Here is a 19722-nt window from a genome sequence, read left to right as displayed (position 1 = left end):
GTTTACTCAACTCTGTGCAGTAAAACAAGGCTTCCTGGCTCAGGGGTCACTCAGCCCTTCCATACCAGAGGGTTACAGTAATTTATTGTGAATAAGCCATTCAGTTACATGACTGATCTTGCATTAAGTGACTTTAAAGGAGAGTTTGGTGGGATGTACACTCACAAATTCCTGGGACCCACAACCCCTTGTCACTAAACAGGGTGACATAGCTCACAGCGACCAGCGCCTCCTTTTTACGCTGAGCAGGACCCTGAGCAGCATCTGTATTTCCAAATCCTGGCCTGGGCTAAGCAGCCTGAGCTTTATCAGACTACAAGCCAAAAGCAGTAAATAAAATATAACATAAAAGCAACTCAAACACTAAAAGCTGCTTTTCCAACGTGACCTCTGGGTTGAGCCACAGCACATGTCAGGGGTAGGTTTATTGTGATGAAAAACGACAGGATGGAGCAAACGTTGGATTGTGCAACACTGAGATATCACTGGGACAGCAGATTATCAGGGAATCCTAAAATAGTTTGGGTTGGAAGGGACATTAAAAAGATTATCCTGCCATGGGCAGGGACAGCCTTCCACTAGCCCAGGTGCTCCAAGCCCCGTCCAACTGGCCTTGGACACTTCCAGGGATGGGGCAGCCACAGCTTCTCTGGGCAACCTGTGCCAGGGCCTCACCACCCTCACAGGGAAGAGTTTCTTCCCCAGTATCTAATAATTGGTAAGGAAAAATATTTTTTACAATCCCTCAAACAAGCAACTCATCCCTCAAACTTTTGTCTGCTGAAATTGGAACTTATATATATATATATACATATATATATTTCATTTCCACCTTCCTTTTTACCCTGAGCATGTAACAGGGCACACTGGCTGATTTCTGCTCCCAGAACCAGGTGCCATCCAAAAAAATAAGGTGGTTGGGATGAATTCCAGCTTGTTTTGAATGCCACTCTGTCTGGGCTCACCACAAGTCTGGTTAACATTATCAGGGAAAACAACAGGCTATTCCTGAAGATAAATTGCCTGGTTTCTAAAAATTTGGGCACAGCTAGCAAAGCAAAACCATCTCCAGATAAATGTGTATGTTTTTCAAAGACATTCTAGGAAGCCTGAATAAATTATTCTCATCCTATCACAAACTTATTTCCTTACCAGTTGACAGGATTGCTATGGGATATAGGAGCTATTCCTCCTTATGGAACACCTTTTGCCTGCAGACTTGCTTAACAAACCCTGTTAACCTACGTGAACCAAAGATTTTTTTCAATTTGCAAAATAATCTCTTTTTTCTACTGGCACTGAGTCCAGAACATACTGTTTTTACCACATGCAACTGTTCTTTTATTGCTCACAGGCTGGAAAAAAAGACACTATCTTGTTATTCTGACCTATGACCACAATCCCCCCATTAAATTATCTCTTGTATTTTCCTCCTGCTTGAAAAGTTTCGACAGAAAGGGAATTTATTTTACAATCATCTTGCATTAAGCAGGACTTGCATGACTGGAGTTAACCATGAATCTACTGTCTCACTGCAGGGCACAAAAGCTGAATTATTCTTTATTATATATAAAAATCATGCCTACCAGGCTGCCAACACATCTGGCACTTTGCAGGGAGCAAACACAGGATTGGCACATAAAATCTGGTGAAAAGAGAAAATGCAGTGCCACTTCTGAGCGAGGCAGAAACACTCTGAGCCCTGGTGTGTGTGGGGGAGATGGAATGAATAAGGGAAAAGAAAAGAGACTGGGAGTTGGATGTAAATTCCCTCTGAACAATTAAGTACATGAACACATTAATAACTCTGCATTATTTGAAGTTCCTACACTCAAACATCCTTTAATGCTTTTGGAATGGTTCTTTATTTGTATTATCAGGTTTGTGTGTGATATCTAGAGAGAATCTGGATGAGTTGAATTATTTAGTACATCCACTGAAATATCCACTCACTTACTGAGCTCTGCACAACCACACTCAGTTGCTTCTACTCCTTAAAGACTTCAAAAAATTCAATAACTGGGAGCTGGGAGGAAAAGCACATTCAAAGAACACACTTTTCTTAAAATTTACACACTCACCTGGAACTCAGTTAATCACCTTTCTTATTTTGCCCTAAAGTATTTTTCTTTCCCTAATTAATTAAGAACTTCTTTCCATGAGAGTGGCAGAGCACTGAACAGCTGCTCGGGGAGGGCGTGGAGTCTCCCTCTCTAGAGACATTCCAAATCCATCTGGATGTGTTCCTTTCTCACCTGCTCCAGGTGACCCTGCCTTGGCAGGGGTTGGACCGGACGATCTCCAGAGGTCCCTTCCAACCCCAACTATTGTGGGATTCAGTGAATTTTCCTAATGACCTCCCTGCATTTTGAGTGCTACATGGAAAGCTACTTCCTTGCCTTTTTTCACACCAAATATTGTATCATCACAGAAGTGGCTCCTGATCATTTTTACTTCCAGTGCAAAGCTCTGTCAGTTCAAGCTGGTTCCCTCTCTGCACTCAGAACCTCATTGCCAGGACACACTAATTTCTAGTTTCTCCTCAATGGTTTTTTTTAAGATCAGGAAATTTCCCTTTATCTCCATTCTACTGAAGCCAGAACTAATTCACTTTTCAAGGCTATTTTTTAATCTTTTTTCCTGTACTAAGTCCATTCTTTTCTCTCCCAACACCGCTGACCATCCCGGTGCTTGGGCAGGGGCGTGCCGAGGCTGCCACGCAAACAAGGATTTCTGTGGGAATAGGAGGAGCCCTTTTGAGGTTTGCAGCAAGAAAACCCCTGTCAAGAGAACACAAACCAGACAGGAGTTGCTGAGGCTTTCAGGCTCCCTCTGGACATGTTCTCCCACCCAGGGAGATGAGAGACATCGAGCTGTTCCTCACGTTTTTCCATCGGAATACACTCCCCTGCTTTGACATGTGAGCCTGGAAGCAAAGCCAGGCTCTGCTCTCTCTCTGGGAGCTGTCAGTCACTCCTTTAAAACAAGGGAAAACAAAAGAAGACACCTGCCCACACAAGCACTTGAATTAACATGTTCCACTACTCCAGTATTGTGTTTATTTTACTATCCAGGCTGGGTGCAGAGCTGGCAGTGGCAGCAAACCACTGGTAGGTACAGAAAGGCAGAAAGATGAATTAATCTTTGAAAAATTTTTTTAAAATCTCAGATCCTACCCTACAAAAATAAACTTCCATTTCTAGAGAAATTAAATAGCATTTTGGTTGATGTATAGAAGATTCAACATCATCATGTGGGGGGGTTGAAACGAGATGAACTTCAAGGTCCCTTCCAACCCAAACCATTCCATGATTCTGTGATCTTTTTAAATAAGCTTCTGTCAATTAGCCCCTGCAAGAGTTCACAGGGGCAGTGATTAATTGCCAGAGACTATAGAGCACTGACTTTATTAATTAGCAATCATTAAATCTATGAAAGGGAGCGACAGCTGGGCTGGAGATTAACTTACAAATCCAGCAATGGGGTTTAAAGCTGTGCTAAAAGAAAGGTTAAAGAGCTCATTTGGATTTTGCCCACTTTTTCTTGTTTCTTGCCTCTTCATTACATTTAACTTTACACACTGGCCCATGTTAATGCCAAACATAACCGTGACAGGCACCTGGAAGAAACCATCGTTCATTTGTTGGCTCCCAATAATTGAAAAAACATAAGAGCAATTCAGGTTCTATCATTTTCTTTGGCTTTAACAAGACACTGCAGCTCCTGAAGTCCCATCAGTGCCTTCACCCCAGCTCTAAAATATTGGTTTAGGATACAAATGGTTCCCTTTTGCTCTGATATGGTTCATTCTTCCTGTATCTGGTCATGAGGGGGTTGGCAGGAAAGGGCTGCAAATGCTCATCCAACATGTGAGATCTGATCTTGCCATGAACTGGAAAATCCTGTGGGTAAATAAGTCTGGGCCACATACAAAGAGCTGCTTGGATTCACATTTGGAAAGCAAATCCCAAGCACTGTTTAATGCTACTATTGTAAAATGACTCAGATGCCAAGTTGAAGAGACAATATGTGACCAAAGAATTTTCTTTGCAAAAAATATTATTCATCCTTTAGTTACCACACAATGCAGAGCAGTTTGCCTTCTCAAAAAATACACATTTACATTTCTAATTTGATATTCTCTTCATTAGGAGCTGGAGTGACAGGACAAGGGGGAATGGCTTCCCACTGCCAAAGGGCAAGGTTAGATGGGATAACGGGGAGAAATTCTTCCTTGGAAGGGTGGTGAGGCAGTGGAACAGGTTACCCAGAGAAGCTGTTTAGATAAATATATTTGAGACCGTCAGAATGTTTTCTAACAGCTTTGTGATGGTGCCTGGTTTAGTCAACTGAACACCAGCCCTTGGCAGGATTATGGACACATTCCAGCACAGGAGAGCTCACTGCAGGCAGGAAACAACACAGGTACTGAACAGAATGGGTTTAAAACTCCTCTAATTTAAAGCTAGTGTGGATCTAATGTTCTTCCCAGTGTTATTTTTTTCCAATGGAAGGCAAAATCCAAAAGAACACAATGTTAGGATGACAACTGTTGTGAAAAGAGACTGTTCATGAGACCTTACTTAAATTAGTGCTAAGACCAGGTTGGATGGGGCTGGTTGGACCTGGTCTAGTGGAAGGTGTCCCTGCCCATGGCAGGGGTTGGAATGAGATGAGCTTTAAGGTCCCTTCCAACCCAAACCATTCTTTGATTCAATATCTCCAGAGATATGAAAGTCTAAAGAATTGATTCACAAAATTCTGTCATAGTCTGAAAGCTTATGATTTTTTGCCTTTTGCTGTGACTTTTGCCTTTTACTGCTGAAAAAAACAAGTCTGCACAGCAGCCCTACCATTCTTCATCCCTTGCTTTATTAATAATTTCATTTGTGACACCCTGCAGGAGAGGTCACTCAGCAGCCCTCCTGTGCAAGGGCAAGGAGAGGGAGGTGGGGATCACTGATCTGATTCTCAGAGCATTCATCCATCTCAGGGAGATTTTTAATGGATGAGTGTTCTAAAGGTCTGAAGAAAATCAGATCTGAAGACATTAATGGATTAGGTGTTCCTTCAAAATTTACATGTACAACAATGGCATAAAGAGCCAGTGTCACGTTTGTGTGTGCAAATCTGTGCCAAAGCAAGTCAAAAAGGGAATGAGACAATTAATAGCCTCCTGATGTTGGCAATTTTGCTCCTGGCATGCCTGTCGTGCAGTGATGGGCACAGAACTGGACACAGAACTCAAGGTGTGACCTCACCAGTGCCCAGCACAGACGGACAATCACTTCCCTAGTCCTGCTGGCCACACTATGCTTGATATAGAACTATTAACAGACTCCACAAAAAGAACATTTTATATTTATTTTCACATTGAAATATCAGCACTATCTGCAATCTGAACATTTTTTTGAGAGGAACTTCTCAGTCTCAATCTGCTTTTGATTCCCCGTTGACCTAAAAAGAAATACCCCATCCCTGGAAGCGTTAAAAGCCAGGTTGGATGGGGCTTGGAGCAACCTGGGATAGTGCAAGATGTCCCTGCCCACTTAAGGGGTTAGAACAAGAGGATCTTTAAGGTCCCTTTCAACCCAAACCGTTCCATGATTCTATAAAACACCTTCGAAGCAACTCTGTTTCACAACATACAAACAGAACCTGGAAGCTCTTTACAACACATGTGTGTTGTATGAATACCTATAAAAGTTGAAGCATCCTGAGCTCAGGTGTCTTAGAACACATTTTCAGCAAGCAAATGATTCAAATACATCCACCCTTATCTGATCTCACTGCACTGCCTAAAAATTCCAAGGAAGACCCCCGATATGATCTTGGAAGTTGCCAGTTGATTGTCAGTTCATTGCACCACCCCATTTCCTTTGCTCAGCGGTCTCACAGCCAAGGTACCTTCGGAGTTGAGCGTGATGAGGGTGACGTTGTTCCCGATGCTCTGGCTCCCCATCTGGCCGCTGTTGGACACGGAGTCGCTGGCCTCGGAGCCGCTCTCGCCGTCCTCGTTGTGGCTGTCGTCGTGCCCCGGCACCTTCACCACGATGGTGTTCTGCCGACGGCCCGGCACGGCACTGTGGGAAAGGAAGGGATGGAACTTTGGGAAAACATAACCTTCATTGGGAATAGCATAGAATCACAGGGCATCCCGAGTTGGAAAGGACACAGCTTGTTCAAGGAATGAGTGGGCACTGGAGGATCATCGAGGCCAACTTATGGCCCTGTACATCATTACAAGGGAATTAAAAACCCTAACTGACAAAATTAAATGTATTATTAAATAAATTATTAAATAATTTATTAAACGAACTCCTTTAAACTCCTTAATCCTGTTTATAACCCAGAGCTATCCAGCAAAATAAAAATGGAAGGAAAACAGCAGAAGAAATCAAAAAGTCTTAGATACACTGTCTAAATTTGCATTAATGGAAAAGCCTCAGCCCAGTGTGCAAAACAAATAAAATATTTAAATTATTTATGAAAACATATTATTGAAGACCATTTTCTATGCAGAATTCCCAGTTCTACTTATTGAAAATTTGCTTAAGATAGTACAAGCCCTCCTGGGCCGCTGCTTATTCCTCCTTCAGCTGGTTAAATACAGGATTTTGGCATGTTCTCAAGTGATTGTGCAAAAATATGTGGCTGTGGGCACTCTGTCTTTAACTCTCAGCTGTCAAATAACATGGGACCAACCCCAGATCCTCCAGGACAGTTTTTCCCATCAAGAGTGAAGTATTGCTTTCCCTTTACTGTCAGCCTGAGAAAATATCCAAGTCTAGGTTCAATGTTTCCATCATTTCCATCACTATCACCTCGAGTATTCCTCATTTTGCACTTCTAATTGCACTTCAAACTTTAAACTGATACTGCTCTGTCAAAGCAGGGAATGAAGGGGAGGATTCCTGGGCATGCTACTAACTTGCTAAGGATGTTTTCCAGGGAATCCGCTGCTCTGCTCAACGGCTCTTCCTGCCCAACCATCTTGGCTACGATGGAATTCTGCCGGTCATTGTTGAGGATCACGGTGGTCTGAGGGACAACACTGCAAGACAGAGATCAGAGAGGAAATGAGAATGGAAAGGAGCAAACCTGATACATAAAACACTGACACAGTTTTGTGGTTTAAACAGTCCTGACATGGCCTCCAGGCCCGGCTCCTTCTCCAGCATCGTGGCCACAGATCAGACGCTAAAGCTGCTCATCCATCGAGCCTGACACCTGCACCATTCCAAGCACTCCCATCTTCACAGAGGATGGAGAGAGGGATGGATGGTTTCAATGGAATTATAGAAAAGTCCATTACCCCTGGCAAAGCAATAAAGAATTCATCAATTCGAGACAGGCAGGGGGAGGTCTGTAAATCACAGCTCTGAAGAGCCACCAAATTTTTCTTTGGAGAGTCTGAGTGAGCGTTTTCAGAGGTACCACAGCCAATTTACATGGGAATGCACCAGTTTTAGTAGGATAATTCTCAGGAAAAAGATTTGAAAGGATTTATTGCAAAACTGGATGATGAGTTCAATTAAAGACCGTGTATTTTCTTCCAGGGCAAGGAGACGAGAGCGACACGAGGGGCATCAGGGCAAACAAGGCCAGGCTGGAGCTTTAAATAACAACAGGACTAAACTGTTTCTTGTGTGCATTTCACACATATAAACAAAAAAATCTTAAACAACAGAAAAGCATTTAGTGTGTGAGAAACCAGAAAACCTCTATCACTCCTGATGACAACGTAGAAGGAAACAACTAAAGAAATGTTGTCTACATTGTACTGCAAAAGGAAATATGAAGTAAACAATTGTCTCCACATGCAGACCAGCATCTAATCTGTTTTCAGAGATTATGGACATTATTCCCACACCATTACTCAATATTCTGAGGGTTTGATAGCTAAGACTGTTTCTGCTCATGGTGAACTTAAGGAAAGGACTTGGAAGAAAACTTGTGTTTCAGTGACAGGGGAGGTTTTCCTCTCTCCCTCTGCTTCCTTCAGTAAACAGTCCACTCTTGTTTTTACTGGTCCAGCATCTCAAACATGACTGACGGTCATTTATTTTCCTTTGGCAAACAGCTGAAACACAAATTAAACAAATCTGATGACAGAACTGTTTACTTCAGCTGTAACAGAGCACACCCTCACTTGAACATTCATGTGTCTACACAAGACTTGAAGCACTCCATTATCCATCATCAAGATCTAAAGCAAAGATAAGAACCTGTCACAGGAGCAAACAATGAATGCAGCCCAACTTTGGCACAGGTAAGAGGGCTGACCACAGGTTTTCTGGCTCCAAAAAGCCCCGGGTTCTAATGCCCTGCCTCCCCCTTACAGTAACTGCATCTGTTCCTAACAACATATGGGATTCCTCATGGACTGCCAATGAGCTGCTGGATTGAAACCTACAGAAGCTCTGGAAGATGTTTGGCTGATCACAGACAAGTACAGACTGTACTAGAGCTCTTCATGTGCACGTGAAGCTCAAATTTTAGCAAGCAATAAATGGGGTGTTCTGTTGGTTTCCTTTCGTTGCCATCTAAAATATCGTCTAAAATTACTTTCGTAGTCACCTGTGTAGAATTTTCTCCATTATCAAGGGGAAAAACACTTATATATTTTGTAATTTTTTTTAAAAAAAGGAAACTTGTTTCCATTTTCTCAATGCCAGCACTGAACATTTGAATGAAAAAACCCATCAAACACTTGGCAGCACAGCGATACGTGGCAATGCTGTCCAGCAGCAATGTGTGCTCCCATTACATTTCCCAAATTGCCCAAACAGCTCCACTGGAAGATTTTACAGGCCAGTTTAAAATGTTCAAGTATTTTACACTTCCTTTTAGACACTGTTCTTTATCACCATCTTCCCTGCAATCACTTCTGGCTGCCTGTTTAAAATGTCACTTACCAAAGCTTATTTTTAATGAAGACTCTGAATAATTAATTTCAACTGTAGAGATAAATGCAATAAAAATTACATTTAGAAAGTCCTTAGCATTTTGCTCTTATTAAGTTTATATTGAAAAAAAAGCCTTAGCACTAAAAACTGGCATAAAAAAAGGAAGAAGTTGCGGGGGTGGTGCCTTTTTTTAGGAATGTTCATTTTTATGAAGTCGCTCAATTCTTTCTCAGTCTTAAAGGAGAAGGAATTTCTTGTGTTTAACTCAAAGAATGATGCTGTCAAAAGTCTGCATGAGGAGGAGAAGGAGGAGGAGGGAACATTTCCATTGAAAACATCCTAAATGTTAATCAAGAAACTACGATTCTGGTCTGTGTTCTACGTGGAACAAAAACAGCCCCGGAATTCACTGACAAATTGTGACAACGAGGCACCATCGAGGCAGAAATTTGTCACAGCTCATGCTGTGAAACCTGAGCTGGGAGAAAAGGAAATCCTTGGGACCAGTACATAAAGGCCCCACTAAATTTGAAAAGGAGGGTTCCATGGGGTTCTCCTGGACTCCAATTTGTACATGTGAGAAATGGAGATCCACAACATTCCCTGCAGATCACAGATTCATGGAATCACTGAGGTTGGAAAAGGGCTCCCACATCATCGAGTCCAACCTGTGAATGACCCCCACCTTGTCCCCCAGCCCTGAACACTGAGTGCCACGTCCAGGCCTTCCTTGGACACCCCAGGGATGGGGACTCCAAACCTCCCTGGGCAGCCCCTTCCAATGCCTGACAGCCCTTTCCAGGAAGAAATTCCTCCTGAGATGTCCAAGCTGAACCTCCCCTGGCACGGTTTGAGGCCATTTCCTCTTGTCCTGTCCCTTGATCCCTGGGAGCAGAGCCCGACCCCCACCTGGTTCCCCCCTCCTGTCAGGGAGTTGCAGAGAGGGATATGGGAATTTGCTTCCCATTGACTTCCCTGTGAGATGTTCTAATCTCTGTTTTCAGATCTATTTAGAAATATACCAAATATACACAAAATAAACACAGAATTCTACATAAAATCAAAATATCAGGCCAAGCTGACAAAAATCCATCAGAGGAATTCATTAAAACTCATTACAGACAAGTGCATCCTCACTTATTATTCCAATTTCTTTTTTCACTCTATCCATCTCTGAAGATGAAACAACTTTAAATCACTCCTTATGTACTGAAATACAGAAAACACCAAGGAGGAGGAGGAGGAAAGCTTTTGATATTCACTGAGATCCCAAGTGAAGCAATTCTTTCTCTGAGTGCTGCCAGGACTACTGGAGAAGATGGAAAGAAAACATTCAGGGGGTCAGGGGGAATGTTTCCCAAGCCCAGCGTGTCTGCACAGGCTGCACAACTTTCCACTTGTGCTCACATATTCCTTTCCCCATAAGCATTAGGACTTGGAGAGACTGGCTCTGCAATTTGCCTGTTCTTGGACCCAACTTAGTAAAAAGTTATAAATGCATGAAATGTACAGATATAATAATATTTGGGGATTTTTTACTGATTACTGAATAATCTGCAAAATTACAGGTGAAAATATTTCTAAAAAAATAAACATACCAACTAATGATTTTCAAGTGTAGTTTTCAATTTAGCCTCTGATAATTTTTTTTTAAAAGGCCATTCTATATTTTGTATAAGAAAATTGCTGCCAAAGGTCATTTTGAGTATGGAAAACGTGTGAGTCAGAAATGCTCATTAATCTTCATGGCTGGGTTTGCATTGCCAATAACCTGCCAATCACACAGAGTGCAGCCAGTGACAGAAAAGAACTTTTGGCAGTACCAGGCCCATCATCTCCTCCTCTTCCCAGCTGAGGTTTTCATTTGGAGAGAGGGAAAAATCTTCCACAAGGTGCAAGATCAAAAGTGTTTCTCCAAATGGATGAAAATTACTTGGAAAAACTTGGATTGAACTTTTCAGACAAGTTGTTCTCCTCATTCTCCGAGACACAGCACAAGGAGCAGTTAATGGAGGAGCAGAGGAGCTCGGGATGCAGGACTTGGAGTTCCTGCTGGCAGAGCCTCCAGCCAAACACAGCCTTAAGGAAAGCAAGTCTGGGAATGAGACCTTGAACTTTGGTATTTTCCAGATGAACATGAAGACTTAAATGTATGGTTCATGCATGTGTCGGAGCTCTGGAGGAATATTACAGTTATTATATTAAATCTAAATATTTTTCAAATTATATAGACAAATATCTTTTTTAAAAGTGTGGTGTTTTCCTCCTTTTTTTTTTCTGATTTATCTTTCACTAACACTTGTGTTCATCTGGAAGAACGGCCACTCTTTGCATCTTTTCATCTCTATTTAGGAAGATAAAGTTAAAATGCTCCTTCCTCCTGATGGCCACCTGCTTCCTTTGCCTTCTGCACACACAGTTAAGGATCCCTATCCAAAGAGGAATGAGAAAACCCACTTATGAACTTGCACTACACGAACAAAACCACAAACTGGCAAAGAATACATGAAATTATACTGGATTTATGCCCTAAAAATTAATGCAGCTCCTCAAGAGAGCAAACTTGTCAACAATCAAACTGTTCCCCAAGCAGGTGGGAAACCAAGAGCAGTTAAAATTTTAAAGTCCCAGCCCATCCGTTTGCCTTGTTAGAGCCAACTGCCAAAAAAGCAGCAGCGTTATCCATCATTGTCAGGGAGAGTTCAGTCATCAAGAATTATCTTTGGATTCCCTGCATGTGGAACATCAGCCCAGAGCAGACATTGCAAAGCCAGTCCCAAGGATGAGGTGAAAAGACAAGCCAAAGTACAGCCATGGCTGGAGAGATTCATGGATCTGAGACCTGGGAGAGCTGCAATCAATTAATAATAATGATAAAGCAAATGAGGATTTATTAAAACATACTGTTAGCAATTTAAGAACAGTCAACATCAAATTTTGAACTCAACTAAGTACAAGCCAGACGTTTTCCACGTTACAGATACATGTCTGTAGTTCATTGCACTCAGCCTTACCTACAGAGGAGCCTCTGAGTTGGCTCAGTTAGAAAAACATCAATTACCAGCTTTAAGATCAACTTTATTCACCAATTTTAAAAATTGCTAAAAATCTGTTGTGGATTATTCTGCCCTGAGAAAAGCTAAACCCACTTGGACAACCAAGTGGGATCAGTCATAAATGACAACACCCAACGAGCTCAACAACTCCCCAGCAACCAGGTAACACCTCAAGTGACCTAAAACTCCCCAAAAACGACCTCTTACAAAGCCAGGCTCATTTCTTCAGGCATTTTCCACCACCTCTATGGGTACACAAGTAAATTTATACCTCGTTTTTCAAAAAATACAACTAAATTTAAAAATCTCTTCTTTTGAACACAACTGAAACTCTGCAAAAACTTAATGTGGTGACACATTAATGAACCTCTTGCCTTAAACAAATACACAAAACCAGCAAAAATAGAACATCCAGGCCATATGTGACATAACCAGGATTGAAAAATACTATACTAGAAATTACATTAATTATTAGTCTTCTGCTTTTACTTATGGACAAGAAAAGGCCAGGTCATGAAAAAACTCACAGGTTAATAGCAGCCTTTTTGAAGATAAACTCATAAAAATACAACAGCAAAGAGATCTTGTTTGCAGACAGTATGGAAAGAAATTTGCAGTTATTACCCTTCTTTGAGGCTTAACTTCCTGAGCCAGATAAGTAGGAGCAGTGCAGCAACTGGAGATTGAATTGAGTATAAAATGAGAGAGGCTGGACTGATCCTGAGCACTATGAATGGAATTATTTACTAAAATACAAATTGCTTCATGTTTAGAAAAGTCTGTGTGAAACAAAAGACTTGGAATACTTTATTATACAATTAACTACTTCTACATTATTTTTATAATTTTCTTACAAATTCTAAGATCAGCATAAGTCTGATTTAGGTACTAAAAGCTCAGGGGAAAAGAGGCAGTGTTATAAACTGGCTTTCAAGACACTAATTATAATAAGTGAAGCCCTGACGATCATCAGATAAACTGCCAATAAATCCAACAGCAGGTTTCTGCAAACAGAGTGGTTTGTAAATAATTTCCATCAAGTACCTCTGGTTTTCCTGCTTTTCCTCATTCCCCAGCCAGTTCTGTCCACTTGCCACCACACACACATTTTTCTAGGAAGGCCAAGGATGCTGCTCTGAGAGCTGGGATGGAATCTGGAATTTCCAGATGCCCTGAAGGCATTTAAAGAAATGCCACTCTTCACTTTGTCTGAAGAATCCAATTTAAAAGGTTATTAGGAGCAGATTTCCTGCCTCAGACTCCACCCTGTGCTATGAAACAAAGAGATTGAGCTAAAGATATGCAAAAATGTACAGTTCCCCAAAAAGGAAAAAATCCTGTTTGGAAAGACACTCGGACTCCAACCAGTGAGTTTTTTAGTTTGGAAATGTATCAGTTAAATGGCACCTGCTGCCAAAGAAAGCAGATGGAACTCTGGCTCCTTGCCACATTACCAACCTTGAGAGATGTTACAGAACCAAAAAAGGTTGGAAAAGACCTTTAAGATCATCAAGTCCAGCTGCTGAGGTCATTCCACGCCTGGGAAGCTCTGCATCCCTCTACTGCTCTTTTCCCTCTTGCTTAAAGTAAAAACTGGGACTCTCCAAAAACACTGGAGATTATTTCTTTTTAAACTATACTACTGTGGATTATTTTCCAAGAGAAAAGCAGTTGGGTTTGCAATTTTTAAAAACAGAATTACTGGTACTTCAATCTGCTATAAACTGGTATGCAAATTAGTTCAAAAGACAACCTGCATTTCTAAATTTTCATAATCTAATTTCTAAATGTTCCATTTCCAAAGGCAGAGGAAACCTTGCCCTTTAATCACTATTTGATTATCTGCTTTCCTCTTCACTCCTTTCATTTGTTGCACTTGCAGAATTAAATACCCAATTCACAGGAAAAGTTTCTTACCGTTGGATTTTCAAACTCCCAGAGACTGGAACAGCCAAAATATTTAAGTTCTCAAGACTGGAACCTGAAAGAATATATAGGACTTTTCTGCCCCCTTCTGTTTGTTATATGCTTAATAAATTACTTCTTAAAATATACAGTATGTAACACGTACTTTCACGTATATATTAAGATTTTCACTAAATTATAATCCCATTTTACAATATTCAAGAGGTAAAAACTCTCCAATTTCATTAAATACAAGAATTTTTTAATTGTTTATTTAGGCAGAAGGAAAAGCACGAGCCATATGAACCAAATTCCAAGTCATGCACCTTTATATTTATTCCTGGAAAGCAAGAGCTGCCTGTGCTCATGGAGCCATGGAATTCAATGTTCTGCTTTCCCTGGAATTCAGCTAATATAATCCTATGGGATTTGGCAAGGGGTCAGGTTAACCCACATTTTAATACTGTAATTGGGTTTAAATGTTCTTAGACACTAATTAGACCAGTAAATGTCCCCCTAATCTGTGTATAAACTCAAATCCTGTTTGATTCCCAGCTATTCCTCTTCTTCCTTTCCCAGAAACCCTCACAATTAAAGGATATTGGTTCTAAAATGAAACTAAAAGGACTCACAGAGGTCTCAGACCCAAAGTTCCTGGATTTCAGCTGAGTGGGAATAAATAAACTGTTTTTCCACATGTGGTTCAGAGTGATCATGGATTATTTCTGATCCTTCAAACCTCCCAAATTAAAGGATTTCACATTGATCATGGGCTAAGAGTAACAACCAGGAAAACTTGCTGCAGGATTACCTGGCAAAGAGCAAAATACCAAACCATGCAATACATCTGACACCTTTGTCTAAAACCTGAAGGAACTTTATTACCTAAAACTTGATTTTCAGTGTATATTCTATTTAAGAATTCAAAATTATATCTTTCTAAAAGCTCATTTCTAGCATTTTAAGCCTCACAAGCCCATTTTAAACAGCACCATCACAACTGAAAACACTCAAGCCACACATTTTGCATCCATTTCTCAGACTCTGCTCAGCTCTCACTTGAGTCACTGGATTATTATAAATGATATTTCTTGAGAAACCATTCACTTCAGAAAAATTGGACTTGGGAGAATGAGCCCACAGTTCAAATCTTGGTCAGTTTGCAAAGTTTTATACATTGAGTTCCACCCCATCCACGCAGGAATTATTGAACTCTCCAAGACACAGATGAACTGCTGGTATTAAATTGTTATTTTAATTCCATGCCTGACCTTGCACTCTCCCCCTAATGCTGTCTGGAAGTCAGACATTGCTTCTCAATTTATCAAATCCCAACACCAAATTACTAAACACTTGGCTCCCCAATATCTTAGTGCAACAAAAATGGAATGTGAAATTCCAATGCAAACACTGCTGGACACAAACAAGATGCCACTTCTTAGTCCTGTGGGAATTTTAAATATAGAAAAATCACAGCCACTATTTTCAATATAAGGTTGTATTGACCATAAATATAACAGATCACAGAAGTTCATTTAACTCCCAGCAGGGAGTTAAATCCATGTTCTTCTGTGGGTAAAATAAAAATCTGTAAATGTCCAGAGATTAAGGTTGACAAGTTCTGTGACAAATTAGGAGACTTTGGAAAGCATTGTCATGGTTTTCAGGGAATTAAGTATGTCAAATTTGGATTTGGGTTTTTTTCATACCAAAGCCAAAGAAACTAAAATAAGCAGGATAAGAGGGGCTGACAGACAATCAAATAATTCCTTTATTTCATCAGTTCTGTTTCAGAAATTGAATTTTTGAATGCAAGTCAGCACTGTAGTTTTCAGATAAATGTGTCTTCTGTACCTCAGGAAGAAATTTGGGGGTTTCATCCATCCACTTACATATTTCAAGCCCCAACAATTCCTCCAGGATGAAATGCTGCTCATTGCTGGCATTAAGGTGATGGTCACCGACTTCCTTTAGGGAAGAAAACCATTCAAAACATGTTTCATACATTCAGCTTGAAAACAGAGTGGGTGTGTTCATACATTAATGCAAGTGTAAGAAACTCCTTTATTTCTTTATCAGTAGAAGTGAAAACAGAGGCCCCAAAGGGCCTGGAAAGTAACACCTTTGCGGCCCAAAAAATGCAATTATCACTTCGAGTTCTGACTCCCTCACTCAAAATTCCACTTTGCCAAAATTTATCAAAAATATCAAAATTTGGCTTCTATTTCTGTGCTCTTTAAAAACCTTGGGATTTAAACAGAATTTTTAAATACATAAAAAGGGGTAAAATCCTCCAAAGTCATGAAGTTTCAGTGACGATCTTACATCGTGTAAATATTGACTCTGTTCCCCAGTTGTGAGTGTAACCAAAGAGAATGTTGTGAAAACAGAGCCCAGACAATTGTGCCATTTTCCTTCAGCCCCCTCCTCCTCAATCCTTGAGGAAAAACCCCGTTACACAGGACTCTCACTGTGGGAAGCTCCAGACAGGACACCTGAACTGGGAATTTAAATAAATGTTTGCTCCCAGTTGAGTGATGACAGAAAGGAAAAGGTTGAGAATTTATTGATCCCAAAGGATCCATCCAAAGCAATGACAAAAGTCTATTTGTGGTTTTGTTTCAAACTTCAATTTTTACACTAAAAACACTGCTGGATGAGGCCCCAGGAAAGGCTCTGACCTAAGACAGGATAAATAAACCTGGATTGCTTAGAGAGTGGCAGGAACTTCTGAAAACCTGATGAACTCCAAAGCTTCTCCAAATAAAACCTTTATAATACCTTCTGATTAACACCCCAAATCGCTGACTCAATTATCTGGAGCACTCCACTCTCTCTCACCCCCAAAATACATCCATGAGTTGTCTCCAGGGCTGAATCTGCTTCCAGGGAAATATTTTTTCAGGCACTGAGTTGAGTGTATGAGCTCAGGCTCACAGCAGGCTGAGTAATGTACCTGCAACTTGAAAATAAACCTTACATCTTGCAGGATACTCTGCTCCTCAAGCCATGCTTTGTTTCAAACTGGCTACTTCAAATAAATAAAGTAAAATATTCCTGAAAATTTAGGGTCCTCGGGTATTTCCAGGAAGGGACAATTAGCTCTTAACTTCGTTTAAAGGCAGTAAGAATCCTCAAGGTTTACAATGTTAATTTATTCATCACTGAATGAAATAAAAGGAAAGAAAAATTAGCCATAAATTAAACTTGGAAAGTGGTTTAAATCACCTAATGAGTTATAGTATCAACTGCAGTGAACACAGGAAAGAGGTGAACAATATCCACCAGAGACTGAACTACTCCGTGATAAGGGCTGAGGAATTACTATTCTTTCTAAAAGTCTGGATTAGCAGAGGAGGATAGTTTACTATAATCTATAAAAATGCTTCTGATAAAAATGCAATTAGGTTGGTAAAGGATTTTGTAACTCACAGAAAAAAGAAATACATAAAAAAATTTAAAAATAGAATTCTGGGTATTTTAGGTTTTATACCAATACCTTTATAACATTTCTTTAGGTTTGTTTGTTTTCCTAAAGGTTTTATGCAGGAAAAGAGAATCTGTGGCTGCCACACCCCTGGAAGTGTCCAAGGCCAGGCTGGACAGGGCTTGGAGCAACCTGGGCTAGTGGAAGGTGTCCCTGCCCATGGCAGGGGATTAGAACTCAGTGATCTTTAAGGTCCCTTCCAACCCAAACCATTCCATGATTCTATGACCACACTGACTCTCAGTGGAAGCTCTGCCTTCTGTGCTGGAAGGGGAAGAGGGAAGGATACAGAGAGTCGACAAACCAGACCAGGCTTTAATTGGCAATAATCAACAAGTGATAAAGGTTTTTATGAATGAGACACAGGGAATTCAGGGAAACATTCTGTCCCTGTGAAACTGGAGTGTCATCAATGCCAAGTTAAACACATCCAGCCCTATTTTCTTTTGAGTCACAGAGGCCACAGCCTGCTCAGGAACAAAAAGCCCTCAGTGCTTTACTGGCACCACAGGTTTGATAATGTGCAACTTCAGACCAACACCAACAAATATTTGGGGCAGAGAATCTCAGAGTCTTCAAGAATTCTATCTAAATTTACTTTCAGACTGTCTGAGAAGCTGTCAGCAAAAATTTGTACACTCAAAGCAAAAGATTAAATGCCAAGTTCCCTGTTACACAGGACAGCTTTCTGATGGTTACAGAGATTTAAAAAAAACAAACCAAACCAAAACAGCTCAGGTCTGACAAATCCCTTAAGAAACTCAAAATAGTACAATTTACAGAGGAAAGCATTCACTGAACAAGAATTAATAGAGTCCCAAAGGGGTCATTTCTAAAAAGGCTTCTCAAGTCTTTTGTGCACAAACAGTAAGTTCAGCTAATGCACAAGAACTTGAAGATCTCCAAAATAACGACAAAAAACCCACCCCAGGTTTAGAGAAGGTTCTTTAAGAAATACTGATAAAAGAGTATTTAGCAAAAACACTGCTGTGATACTCCAGTTACTTGCTGTATGATCCAAGTAGTTATTCCATGTACTTTATTTCTTTTCTTATAGAACTTGGCCATGATTGACCTTTTCAATGTATGACTGTGAAGCTTTCAAGAGCAGAGGAAAAGGTAGACACACAGTACCTATTTTAAAGAAAAATTAAATGCCTAAACGCTTTTGTAATGGAGAAAAAAAAGTAGGTATTTAGAGAAGCATTAAGTATTTTCTATCTATAAAAATATGAAAGAGGAGGAAAAAATTATTAGAGAAAAGAGTATTTTCATAAGCAGCTTCCTGTGTCTGGATTCATCTCCACAGTAAAATGACAGGAACATCAAGATTCAGATATTTAAAACCATATTAGGCAGCTCATACACCAAGGAACTGCAGGTCAAGCCTGCTCTTTCATCAAAGTGCATTAGATTATTCACTAGATTTTCCATCTCCAAATTCTAACTCCAAAATAAGCACAGATATTTTTCTAGCAGGAGCCTTTAGAAAACAAGTCCATAAAACAAACTCCATTGTACTTCTGGTGAATAGAAGTAAAATGAGAAGCAATTAGAATGATGATGAACTCATTAAGTCAAAACAGCTACATAAATAAAAGCAAAGAGAGCCTAAAAAACCTGTCTGAGGCTTTTCCAGAGGATGGATGAATGAGCCTGGTTTAAGTCAAAATGAAATGTGAGAGTTGCAAAGTGTCCATGGACTCGTTCTGAGTAACATCATGAAACTGGTACAGAAATTACCTCCAAGATAAATTAATTTTACCTCCACGAACAGCCTCTTGACAGCTCTGCAGACAGAAGGAAAGGCCCAAAGAGTGGATTGCTGTTATTTTAAGAGCTCGGTGGTGAGTGACGTGTCCTTACCATCGCACTTTGTTGCAGGTCTGGGTGGCGCCGAGCGGGGACCCGGCCACCATGGGCACCTGGATGGGGCTGTGCTGCTTGTTCATGACCAGGTCCAGCTTCTCCTCCAGGGATTTACAGGTGGCCTCCAGTGCCAGCAGCTTGGCCTCAATGCTGTCCAGCCTCAGGCATATTGTCTGATTGATGGAATACAGGAATGACTGCAGAGGGGAGGAGGCAGAAGAAGCTCATTTGAAACACGGATTTATCTCCGGCGACACACGCGGGAGGAAGCTCCGGATAAACGTGACTGGGAAACAATTCTAAAGGAATTAGCAGTGACAAAACTCAGACCTGTTCAAACCTGATGACATTCAGGAGCATTTTTGCATTCTCAGATTCATCCAGATTTTTATTCAGAAGCCAAAAGCACACGAGCCAAAAGCATTTTCACCTAAGCACTTTGTAGGGATGATTTCATACACCACAAAAATCATTTCCAGTGATGTGCCAAAGCCTT

The 19722-nt window shown here is 40.6% G+C and overlaps 1 protein-coding gene across 3 annotated transcripts in view; it reads right to left on the bottom strand.

Moving 5' to 3' along the window:
- Positions 1 to 19722, bottom strand: part of BANP (BTG3 associated nuclear protein) — a 124466-nt gene that overhangs the window by 83509 nt on the left and 21235 nt on the right. For all 3 annotated transcript variants that reach the window (XM_018084086.2, XM_018084078.2, XM_008927576.3), the window contains exons 4-6: positions 19224 to 19423; positions 6932 to 7054; positions 5908 to 6083 (exon numbers count right to left, since the gene is read on the bottom strand). In XM_018084086.2, the coding sequence (XP_017939575.1) occupies positions 5908 to 6083; positions 6932 to 7054; positions 19224 to 19423 (499 nt within the window). The remainder of the gene's footprint in view (positions 1 to 5907; positions 6084 to 6931; positions 7055 to 19223; positions 19424 to 19722) is intronic.

Source organism: Manacus vitellinus, unplaced genomic scaffold (genome assembly GCF_001715985.3).
Source record: "Manacus vitellinus isolate BGI_N305 unplaced genomic scaffold, ASM171598v3 scaffold_10_pilon, whole genome shotgun sequence".
NCBI classification, from domain to species: domain Eukaryota; kingdom Metazoa; phylum Chordata; class Aves; order Passeriformes; family Pipridae; genus Manacus; species Manacus vitellinus.
The sequence above is the reverse complement of the archived record's forward strand: the minus strand, read 5'-3'. Positions and strand labels throughout refer to the sequence as shown.